The 12,048-nt window shown below is 35.7% G+C and overlaps 1 protein-coding gene across 6 annotated transcripts in view; it reads left to right on the forward strand.

The window, feature by feature from the left end:
- Positions 1-12,048, forward strand: part of Avl9 (AVL9 cell migration associated) — a 57,091-nt gene that overhangs the window by 27,530 nt on the left and 17,513 nt on the right. For 5 of the 6 annotated variants that reach the window (XM_048786446.1, XM_048786447.1, XM_048786448.1 and 2 more), the window contains 4 exons: positions 1,951-2,020; positions 2,373-2,911; positions 8,005-8,139; positions 9,604-9,823. In XM_048786446.1, coding sequence (XP_048642403.1) covers positions 1,951-2,020; positions 2,373-2,911; positions 8,005-8,139; positions 9,604-9,823 — 964 coding nt within the window. The remainder of the gene's footprint in view (positions 1-1,950; positions 2,021-2,372; positions 2,912-8,004; positions 8,140-9,603; positions 9,824-12,048) is intronic. The other variant, XM_048786449.1, reaches the window with a different exon arrangement.

Here is a 12,048-nt window from a genome sequence, read left to right on the forward strand (position 1 = left end):
AATTTTTTTTTTTTTTTTTTTTTTTTTTTAGTTTTTCGGCAGACACAACATCTTTGTTTATATATGGTGCTGAGGATCGAACCCGGACCACGTACATGCCGGGCGAGCATGCTACGACTTGAGCCACATCCCCAGCCCCCTGTGATTTCTTTTTTAAACATAAGCAAATCTATGCTTGTTTACCAAGTCATTTAGCATTAGCTGGTATTAGTTTTGGTGTAGTCTCTAACTGAATCCTGTTTCTAATTTAATTTTTTCTCAAATTTTATTCTGAAAAATGCTAAACCTACTAAAAGTTGGTAAGATAATATAATACCTTTTTACCCTTGATCTGTATTTACAATTTGATACTTTCACATTATATTGCTTTATACATGTTCATTTCATTTTTCCCCTGAATTATGATACTTTTTGAGGGGGGATTACTGGGGATTGAACTCAGGGACACTCAACCAAAAATTTTATATTTTATTTAGAGACAGGGTCTAAATGGGTTACTTAGCATCTCATTTTTGCTGACCTCACGATCCTCGTCTCAGCCTCCTGAGCCACTGGGATTACAGGCGTGGGCCACTGCGCCCAGCTGAATCATGAAACTGAAAGAAATTTTGTAGACATGGTACTGCAAATAAGGGAATATTCCTGCATAACCAAAATATCAATATCACATTTGAGAAATTTCACATGACCCAATAAATGACATCTAGTAAACAGTCCATTTTCAAATTTTCCCAGATGTCATAATTCCTTTATAGCTGTTTTTTTTTTTTTCCTGGTTCCTCAAAAATTTAATTGGATTTTTCTAGAAATACTTTATATGTTTGAAGTGTACTTTGTGAACTAGAGAATTTCTTATCACTGGAGGTGTTAGAAGATAGATATTAAGGACTTTGCAGAATGGATTCTAATTTTAAATAGAAAATGACTTCTGAGGTTACACAACCCTCTGGTGTTAATCTCTAAATTTTGTCTCTGTTGTACCTTTGTGTTTGTTTTTATTTCTCAGATCTCTCTTGACTAGACTTATCCCACCAATCTCTTAGTAATATGTATTTTTATAAAAATTGCAGTTTTAGCCAGGCGTTATGGCACATACCTGTAATCCTAGCAGCTAAGGAGGCTGAGGCAGGAACAATGCAAGTTCAGAGCCAGCCTTATCAACTTGGCGAGGCCCTACGCAACTCTATGAGACCCTGTCTCAAAATACAAAGAACTGGGAATGTTGCTCACTGGTTAAGTGCCCCTGGGTTCAATCCCCAGTACCAAAAACTAAAAATAAAAAGAATGACTGAACTTTTCTCCTATGTGAATATAACCTCATGGACATAAGACTAAACTGTAAGCTAGAATTTATACTTGTGTCACAATAAATAATTTATATTTTGTTAGAGATTAAAAAAAATTCATAGCTAATAGTTGATTTTTGTGGGGGATCCAATCAAGGATTATGTATTACTGCATTGCTCACTCCTTCTAACTTCAAACAGTTACGCTATCTCTCTTTTTTTGTTAGTTTCATTTTGTATCTCATGACATTCGCACTGTTTAGAGAATCCAGACTAGTCTTGCAGTGTTTAGTTTCTGTTTTCTTGTGGCTAGTTTCAAATTTAACTTTTTGGTAAGAATGCTTCAGAGGTGGTGGTATATTCTCAGGATATGACATCAAAGGCTCATAACTACTTGTACTATTTCTGGTGATGTCAATTTTGGTTAAGGTGGCAGTTAACGTGTTATCAATATGTAATTTGTAGGATAATGCATTGTGAGTATCCCTGTTGTTCAACAATCTTTCACAGTAGTTTTAGTGTCTTTGGCAATTTTTACTCAAATCATGATGGACGCTAAATGGTGATTTTCTATCATTGCTTATACATTTATTAATTGCTGCTCTTCCCCTTTTTTAATATTATGGTGGATTTTCTAATTTAATTTTGATTGAATCCATTTCAGGTTCTTTTTTATATTTCTCCAGTGAATAAATTGGTGGGTGCACTGATGACTGTGTTGTCCCTTTTTCCAGGTAAGAGAATGGTAATATCTACTCTATCCTTTGTTTAACATTTTGTTTTGTTTTGTTTTTGCACTACTGAGGACTGAACACAGGACCTAGTACATGCTAGGCAAGCATGCTACCACTGAGCTACATCCCCAGCCCTAATATTTCTGTTTTAACATGGCATTTTCCTTTTGGCATAGATTAAGGGAGTTCTGGGTTTTCTTTCTTTCCTTTTTTATTTATTAAAATGTATGTAAACATAGCTTTAAAAATTTTTTTTAATAGGAGATTTTCACTAAATAAAACAGAATATATAATTCTTATTTTCTTTCATTTTATTATAAGCCAAGCTGTTCTCCAATATTATGTATTTTAGGCATGATTGAACATGGTCTCAGTGACTGTTCTCAGTACAGGCCCCGGAAGAGTATGTCTGAAGATGCTGGTCTTCAGGAAAGTAATCCTCCTGCAGATGATTTTGTTTCTGGGTCAGCTTCTAACATGTCAAATACCAATTTGGGAACTGTCAAGAAAATCATAGCAGGAAACCATGGAGGAGATGCTTCCATCAAGACCAAAAAGCCTTTTTTCCAACTAGAACATGACAGCAGTAAAGGACAGGAACCCAGTGATACTAATCAATATTTGAAACCTCCATCTCGTCCATCTCCAGAATCTTCAGAAAGTGACTGGGAGACCTTGGATCCTAGTGTCTTAGAGGACCCCAACCTGAAAGAAAGGGAACTGGTGGGGTCAGACCAGACAAACTTATTTCCAAAAGACTCTGTGCCCTCAAATAGTACTCCAATTACTGTACAACCTCAAGCCAATATGGGGCAGGTGGTCCTGATACCAGGGCTTATTTCAGGTTTGGAAGAGGACCACTATGGCATGCCCCTGGCCATCTTCACAAAGGTAAAGTGTAATGTCTAGTAATAAAGACATTAGTATTTAACTTTCAATATTGAATACATTTTCAGGTCTGAAAACTGTCCTTGAAAATTGTAAAATACACACTAAATATATAGTGCTGTGATGCTCTGTGACCATAGTATAAAGCTATAGGGAAATAACTCAGAGGATTTTAATTAATAAGAGTTTGAAACTTAATAGATATGGAGTTAGAAATCACTGAATGTATTGGATATTTTTTTTTGGTAGGGGGGACACCAAGGATTGAACGCAGGGTCACTTGACCACTGAGCCACATCCCCAGCCCTATTTTATATTTTATTTAGAGACAGGGTCTCACTGAGTTGCTTAGCTCCTTGCCTTTGCTGAGGCTGGCTTTGAACACTCAATCCTCCTGCCTCAGCCCCCTGAGCTGCTGGGATTACAGGCATATGGCACTGCACCTGACTTGGGTTTGTTTTTAATTATTCAGATTTCTTTTTTAAAAAGGATGAATTGAGGAAATCCAGTCTTGACTGCATGTAATATATATTAAAATACTAAAATTGTAGCCTGTAGTCCCAGTTTCTCAGGAGGCTGAGGCAGGTGGAGTACTTGAGCCCAGGAGCTCAAGAACAGCCTGGGCAATGTAACAAGATGCCACTTCTAAAGAGAGGCCAATTGTGGTGGTCTGCATTTTTCAGTAATCACTATTTTCATGAACTTTTGGCCACTTGGTTTCACTCTGCGCAGTATTGATCCAAACCTTCTGGATTGTCTCCCTTATTGTCACTGATTTGTGGAACTTCTTCATATATCTAAATATCTTTTCTGTTAATTTTTTTACTTTGTTAGTGCTTTAGGAGTCTTGTTTAGAAATTCTCTACTACCTCAAGGTCATAAAAATGTTTTCCTATATTATTTTTTTAAAAGAATTATAATTTTGAATTTTATCTTTTGGGCTACCTGAAATTGATCTTTGTGTATAGTAGGGAAGGGAGTCTGTTTCTGGACTCTTGTTGCTGTTTATTGAGGCATTTGTCTATCCCATACCAGTCCTCACATTGTACTATTACCATGTGAATCATTTTGGTAAAGAAAAGTCTTCCTGTCATAGCATTGTTCTTCAAGTGTTTCTTGCCCTTTACATTTCCACATCAGTTTTAGAATCAACTTACTGAATCCTCACATAGATTGAGATTTTTGGTAGGTAATTTTGGAGAGAATTGGAAGCCTTACAGTATGGAAGTTTCTAGTTCATGAACATGCTTACTGACCCTAACAAGAGAAAAGATGAGAAAACAGCTGTTATTTCCAGTCATATCTTTATCTTTTCCATGTCGCGTGAAAAAATCACACTGTGGGGCTGGAGTTGTGGCTCAGTGGTAGAGCACCTGCCCCATACGTGTGAGGCACTGGGTTCAATCCTCAGCACCGCATATAAATAAATGAATCAAATCAAGGTACAAAATAACTAAAAAATATTCTTAAAACAAAAAAGCACAGTATGCTTTCCCAGCTCTTTAGATGAACTCTTAGTTCCATCAGATTTACTAAATTGAAATGTGTTTTTACTTTGTTGTTCAATTGTAGTTAAAAAAAATAATCAGATTTACCATCTTTACTAATTTTAAGTATATAGTTAGTTCAGTAGTATTAACTGTATTCACATTTTTGTGCTACAGATTTCCAAACTTTTATCTTATAAAACTGAAACTATGCCCATTAAATAACTCTCCATTTCCTCTTCCTCCCAGTCCCTGACATCTACCATTCTTTAAATTTCTATGAATTTGACAGTTTTAGCTCCCTCATATAAGTAGAATCATACAGTATTTGTCTACTTGTGACTGGCTTATTGCACTTAGAATAACCTCCTCAAGATTCATCCATGTTGTAGAATGTGACAGGACTTCCTTCCTATTTAAGGCTGAATAATATTCCATGGTATAAATATGGCTGACTTTCTTTATTCATTTGTTCATTCATCAACGGATAGTTAGATTGCTTCTACCTCTTGCCTGTTGTGAATAATGCTGCTATGAACATAGGTATGTAAATAGCTCAGTGATGTGTACATGGTGACTTTTTATCTTAGTGATGTTTGCTTGGTGATTTTCTTAGTGTTTTTTGTTTTGTTTTTACCATTTTATACTGCAGTTTCACATATGGAAGTTAAAGTGTCCTTAAAAAGTAGGAAACCAGGAGTGGGCTTGGATATGGAGGCTGCTTTATGTAAAAGGAACTGCACTTTTGCTACCACCATACATTAAGGTTTCTAAGATTTACACTGAATTGATCATCATTAAAAGTAATGGCACAATTTTAAAACTGCTTCAAAATATCATTTTAAACAATGTGATAAATGTGTAATACTCCCATATAGTTCAGTAGTTAAAGATTTCAAAGCATTTATAATAAAGTCTCTATAGGCTGGGGTATCGCTCAGTAGAAGAGTGTGTTAAGCACGCACTAGGCCCTGGATTGAATCACCAGCATCAAAAATAAAATAAAAAGGATTTTTTAAAAAGTCTTCCTTCCATTTCATTCCTGCTATCCATCTGCCCTTTACAATTGTAGTCAATGGTATCAGTGTCTTACATCTCCTTCTGGAGATATTTTATGCATAAAGAAATGCATAGAAGTAGGCACAGTGGCACAGCCTATAATCCAGGCTACTCAGGAGACTGAGACAGAAGAATTACAAGTTTGAGGCCAGCCTGGACAACTTAGCAAGTCCCTGTCTCGAATAAAAAAAAAAAAATTAACTGCAATGGGGCTGGAGATGTAGCTCAGTGAGTGCTCAAGGACTGGGCGTGCATGGGCCTCTGGGTTCAAAAAAAAAAAATGCGTAGATTTATCTCCTCCCTTTTTACCAAGTGTTAACTGACTATGACTGTTTTTCTGCGCTTTAATTTCCTTTACATGATATTCCTTAGAGATGAACTTCATCACTTTCTGTGGCTGCAGTGTGTTTCACTATATGGCTGAACATTTATTTAGTCCTTTATTCCTGAACAGTTAGGATTCCTATGTGTTGATATAATAATGTCACAGTAACTTTTTATAAATGGAATATCACACAGAATAGGTTTATCTGTAGAATAAATTACAGGAGGCAGAACGCTGGGCCAAAGGGTTTATATATTTATTATTTTTAAAAGTTTTTGTTGTTTTTGATTTTGGGGGTGCTTTTGTTTGTTTTTTTCAGGATATCACTAAGTTGCCCAGCCTGGCCTTGAACTTACAATCCTCCTGCCTCAGCCTCCCAAGTCATTAAGATCACAGGCATCTACCACCATGCCCATCTAAAGAAGGTTTTTGAAATACATTTTTAAAAAGCTTATAACTCCTTTTTTTTCCTCTTTTTTGTGGTGCTAGGGATCAAACCCATGCAAAGCAACTGTTCTCCCATTGAACTATATCTCCAACCCCCTATTTAAAGAAGAAAAAATAAAAACCTACTTCTTAGTTTTGATACTGTTATTGACTTAGCCAAGAATCCCACTGTTGATAAAAGACCTTTCTTCCCTAACAGAATCGATTATGAAATGTAAGTTCTCTTACTGCTATTTTGCTGTGTAAATCTTTGGTAATAATTGACAGTTCTGAGAGTACCTTTATCAAGAGTCTCAGTCCTAACTGGGAAGCAGGTATTCTGTAGGGAACACATCAAGTGTAAGGAACATTCAGTATTGTAGAGGTTTTGTTTGGAAATAGGCATTTGTGGGGGTAGGAGGTACCATTTCTTTTAAATGCACGACACACAGCTCAAGCATGAAGCATGAGCCCCAAACCACCTATTTTGGCTGAGTGGTTCTGAATGAGGGGCACAGGTCCTTTCAGCCTTCAGTCCCAACAGACCTGGGTTGAGAAGCATTATAAACATCTCTATACATAGACATTGATCTGTTTTGCTGGTTGTATAGTCAGGGTTTTATTGAGCATCAAAGACATTATCAAGAATAAGAATAAAACCAAGTCATTAGACCTATATTCCAACTTCTGGAACTCTTCTCTCCCATAGTAACTGCTTAACAACCATCTGTCAGATACAGATGTAGTGAAAAATATGAAGTTATAAAAGATGTATCTCCTCTCCTTAGATTTGTTTCATGATATAATCAAGTTATATCTGGCATATCACCCAAATAACTAATTTAGTGTTTAAAAAGTGATGAGAGGTAGAAAACTTACAGAACTTGAGACTGAAAACAACTTCAGGGCTCAACAAATCTGTCCTCCTGGCTTCATACACAAGTGAAACCACATGTTGAAAACTGTTCTGTTTAGAATCATTAAGCAGAAATTTCATATCCTTCTTCAGTCAGTCATTCCAGTGTTCGTACCTTTATTCTCAGGAAGTATGGGGTCTTATTTGTTTTTCGTATACTTAATGCCTATTTAAAGTTTAGCAATTGAACTGTAATTATCAAAGAAGTGCTATTTCAAATACAATTCATATGGAAGCCAGTTAAATACACAACTACTGCCAGGTCATTTTTGCTTTAAATAGCAGCAAGTATTTTTACATTTTTGCATGATTTTGGGGGGGTGGGGAAGGGGGCTGGTTCTGGGGATCAAACCCAGGCCCTCCTGTTACTAGACAGGCACTCCACCACTGAGCCCCAGCCCCAGTCCTGCATGATTTTACTAGGATAATAAAATAATGTGGTATTCTCATAATAGTACTCAGTGTTTACATGCAGATACATGTATTTTTAAATTTCTAACAGCTTTCTATTAAACAACATACTTTTTTAATGGGCTTAGTACTTCATTTACTGAATTATAAAATTCTATTTGTTAATTACTAGAGAGGCTTTTAAATTGAACCAGGAACAAAGTGATCAAGTAAGACAACCTTCATGTTAACCACCTTGCCAATATTTAACCCCTCATGAAGAAGATTAGCTAATCAGTAACTGGATATATTGCAGTCAAGAGCGAAGATTCCCCTGGAATATTATTTTAGTGAGTCAAAGATTAGCAGATATAGAGACAGGCAGGGAGTAATAGGCATTTCTTTTACTGTTAGCTTTCCTGCTGTCAGGTTGAAAAGAAAGGCAGCTGTTCTTTATTTTTCTGATATTTCCTATTACTCCTGTGATCCACAGGGATATCTGTGCTTGCCCTACATGGCATTGCAGCAGCATCATCTTCTCTCTGATGTCACCGTTCGGGGATTTGTTGCTGGAGCTACTAACATCCTTTTTCGACAACAAAAACACCTCAGTGATGCCATTGTGGAAGTACGTTGTACATCTAAGTGGGTGTACTTGGCCCTACTGATCCCTTTGTTCCTTTCTTAAACGTAATTTTAAAGGTATAACAACAACACTAGTAAGGATAGTGATTGCTTACTGTATGCTAGGCATCCTAGGCACTTGCTGTTAACTGATCTAATTATATTACATAACCACTCTGTGAGATATAGGTGTTGTTACTGTCTATGGATTACACCTGCATGAGCTGAGGAACTGAAAGATAAGTGTCTTGCAAGGGTCAAACAGCTAATAAGTGATCAAGTCAAGATTCCAACCTGAGCATTTTGGATCTATGACTAAAATGTGTTTATTGTTCAAATAATTTAAATCTTTCTATGCTCTGATTCTAAAAAGAAAGTTAAGGGGGCTGGGGTTAAGGCTCAGCAGTAGAGTGCTTGCCTAGCATGTGCGAATCCCTGGGTTCTATCCTCAGCACTACATAAAAATAAATAAATAAAATATTGTGTCCAGCTACAACTAAAAAATAAATATTTTTTTAAAGTTAAGAATAGAGATTTGACATTTTATCAGTATATAAAATTTAAATCTTTTTTTAAATTTTACAATTGAAGTAATTTTAAGAAAAAGAAATTTTAGACATGTTAAAAGTTTTTGGAGTTAATGATGGAAACTACTTGCTTCATGGGAGAACAACAATAATACTTGAAAAAGCCATGATTGAAGTCATATTTATTATGATCCCAAATTTGGAAAGGAAACAAAGTTGTACACTGTCCAAGACCATTGGATATGGACAGGAGGACCAGAGTTGCTTCAGCATTGTTGGTTATATTGTAGTACAGAAGTTGGTTGGCAGCTTCTTGGTTATTTGTTTTATTATTTCTATTTGAAAACCAATGTAGGGGCTGGGGTTGTGGCTCAATGGTAGAGCGCCCTCCTCGCAAGTACAAGACCCTGGGTTCGATCCTCAGTACCACATAAAAATAAATAAATGAAATAAAGGTATTTTGTCCAACTACAACTAAAAAATAATAAATATTTTTTTAAAAAGAAAACCAATGTATAAGTTACACAAAAACTTCTTTTTATATCAAATATTACAGAATAAAAGATATTCTGAAGTATGCACTTAAAAGGAAGACTTTTGAGGAATTATACTTAAGTTCATTTCTATAGTGAAATAAAGGTAATTTTATTATATAGGTATCTCTATTTTTCAAAAATATTTAGAAACAACATGAATTACTTTTATAATTCAGAATAGCATATTTATGCATGTATTTCCTAAAAACAGAAAATGAGTATTTTTAAACACAAAAAGAAAAAAGCTCCAGTATAAAAACCTGGCACATTTTTAGAGTCACCAATTGAGAATGCTATTATTCATATATTTTTATTTCTAGTTCCAACTTCCCAGTAGTTTTTTAAGTGTGGCATGAGTATCTGCATGAATGCCCAGATTCTGACTTATACCTGGGCATCCTGTAGGTAGAAGAAGCTCTGATCCAAATCCATGATCCAGAACTCAGGAAGCTACTTAACCCAACCACTGCAGACCTAAGATTTGCTGATTACCTGGTGAAGCACGTGACTGAAAACCGAGATGACGTCTTCCTGGATGGCACTGGCTGGGAGGGAGGTGACGAATGGATCCGGGCCCAGTTTGCAGTCTATATCCATGCCCTGCTGGCTGCTACATTGCAGTTAGGTAAGAAACCACTTAGCACACAGTCACCCTTTTTTTTTTTTTTTTTTTTTTTTGTAATTTTTCATGTTGTAACATATATGATATTCTGAATTGCACAAGAAATACATATTTGTTATAGAAAACTACCTGTTACTCCTTTATATAGAGATAACTACTATTAATATTTGAATATTTTATCTTTCAGACCTTTTTATCTATGTATATATATATTTGGATCTGGGCTTTATGGTAGTATTTTAGGGATTTTTTTTTTTTTTTTTTTTGAGATGGGTCTTACTGTTGGCTCAACTGGTCTTGAACTTATGAGATCCAGTGGTCCTCCCACCTCAGCCTCCCAAGTAGCTGGGATTACAGATGTGCATATCAGACCTGGTGCCTCTGGTATTTTTGGTAGTCTTTTTGCAAAAAATAAATCCCTTTAAACATGTGTTTTGAAACTAAATTTTTCTTTGTAGTAGAAGCATGAGCTTATATGAAGACGGTAAATACTGATCTTCATCATTCTTTTGTGAAAAATAACATTCTGGATAATTAAACCTTCAAATGTATACCCCATTGTAAGAAATAATATTTATTCCTATTAATGATTAAAATGATTTAAACATAAATGCAGTGTTAAAACTATCTCATTCCACTTAGGAAAAAATATATACATACAGTGGAGTAGGATTCTGACATGAACTTTTCCACCTTGGACATTTGGCAACTATTCACTAGATTTCTTATTGTTAAAAGACTAGTGAAGCCAGGTGCAGTGTCGCAGGTCTGTAATCCCAGCAGCTTAGGAGACTGAGCCAGCCTCAGCAATTTAACGAGGCCCCAAACAACTCAGTGAGACCCTGTCTCTAAATAAAAAATATTTTTTAAAAAGGCTGGGGATATGGCTCAGTGGTTAAGTGCCCCTGGGTTCAGTCTTCAGTACAAAAAAAAAAAAAAAATGTTGAGCTTGAGTTTTCTGTCTCCTTCAGTTATCTCTACCACTATTTTTTAAAATTCTCATGAAATACATATAACACAAAATTTATCATCTTAATCATCTTTTAATGTACATTTCCACAGTGTCATTAAGTAGATTCACATTATTGTGACAGTAATTTTTTAATCAATATTATACCACCTTTTCCTAAGCCAGTTCTTCACACATAGGATATATGGAGTTGTTTTTTTTTAATTGATTCTTTTTAGTTATACATGGCAGTAGAGTTCATTTTGATAAAATTATGGTGGGATTCACTGTGGTATATTCATATATGTACCTAGGAAAGTTAGGTCAGATTCTTTCCACTGTCTTTCCTATCTCTATCACCCTCCAATATATGGAGTCTTAAGTCCAGGCATGTTCTTCATTTGTAAAGGAAAGCAAATTAAAAAATCCTTATTGGTCAGTGGGATGCTTTTAATTGTCTGCTGCCTCTATAAATGTAGCAGCTGAAACACTAAAATTAAATCTTGTAACCCAGTAATCTAGAATGAATCTCAGTCTTTACAAGTCTCTACCAGTCACTTGGCTTCCAGAGTAATTAGTTTAACTTTTAAACATATTTTCCCAGGGGGCAGTAAAACACTGAATAATAGAATTAGCTAACTTTTTAAAAAAACATTTAATGTGTATAGCATTTTCCATGTAATAATTCATTTCATCCTCATAAGAATCCTGGAAGGGGGGGGGGGCGGCAGGGGGCGGCCTGGGTTTGTGGCTCAGTGGTAGAGTGCTTGCCTAGCATGCATGAGTTCTATCCTAAGCACCAAATAAATGTAAAATAAAGATATTGTGTCCACCTAAAAATAAAAAATTTTTTTAAATTAAAAATTTAAAAAAAGAATCCTGGAGGTAGATACCTTTTTCCTCTCCCAACCCCCAACCCCCACTTTGTATGCAAGACAGAATGAGGCAGAAAGAGTTGAATAGCTGGTTCATACATCTGGTAAGAAATGGCTAGAATTTCTTTTTTTTTTTTAGTTGCTCAAAACATTACAATGATCTTGACATATCATACATTTGATTCAAGTGGGGTATGAATTCTTTTTTTTCCTACGTGTACAGATTGCAGTATCACATTGGTTTTACAGCCACGTTTATACATACAGCCATATTAGTGTCTATTGTATTCTGCTACCCTTCCTATTCCCCCCTCCCCTCCCTTCCCCTCCCATCACCTCTCTCTACCCACTCTATGACACTTTTCTCTCTCTCTCTCTCTCTCTCTCTCTCTCTTTTTTCTTCC

Source organism: Marmota marmota, unplaced genomic scaffold (genome assembly GCF_001458135.2).
Source record: "Marmota marmota marmota unplaced genomic scaffold, marMar, whole genome shotgun sequence".
Classification (NCBI taxonomy): Eukaryota; Metazoa; Chordata; class Mammalia; order Rodentia; family Sciuridae; genus Marmota; species Marmota marmota.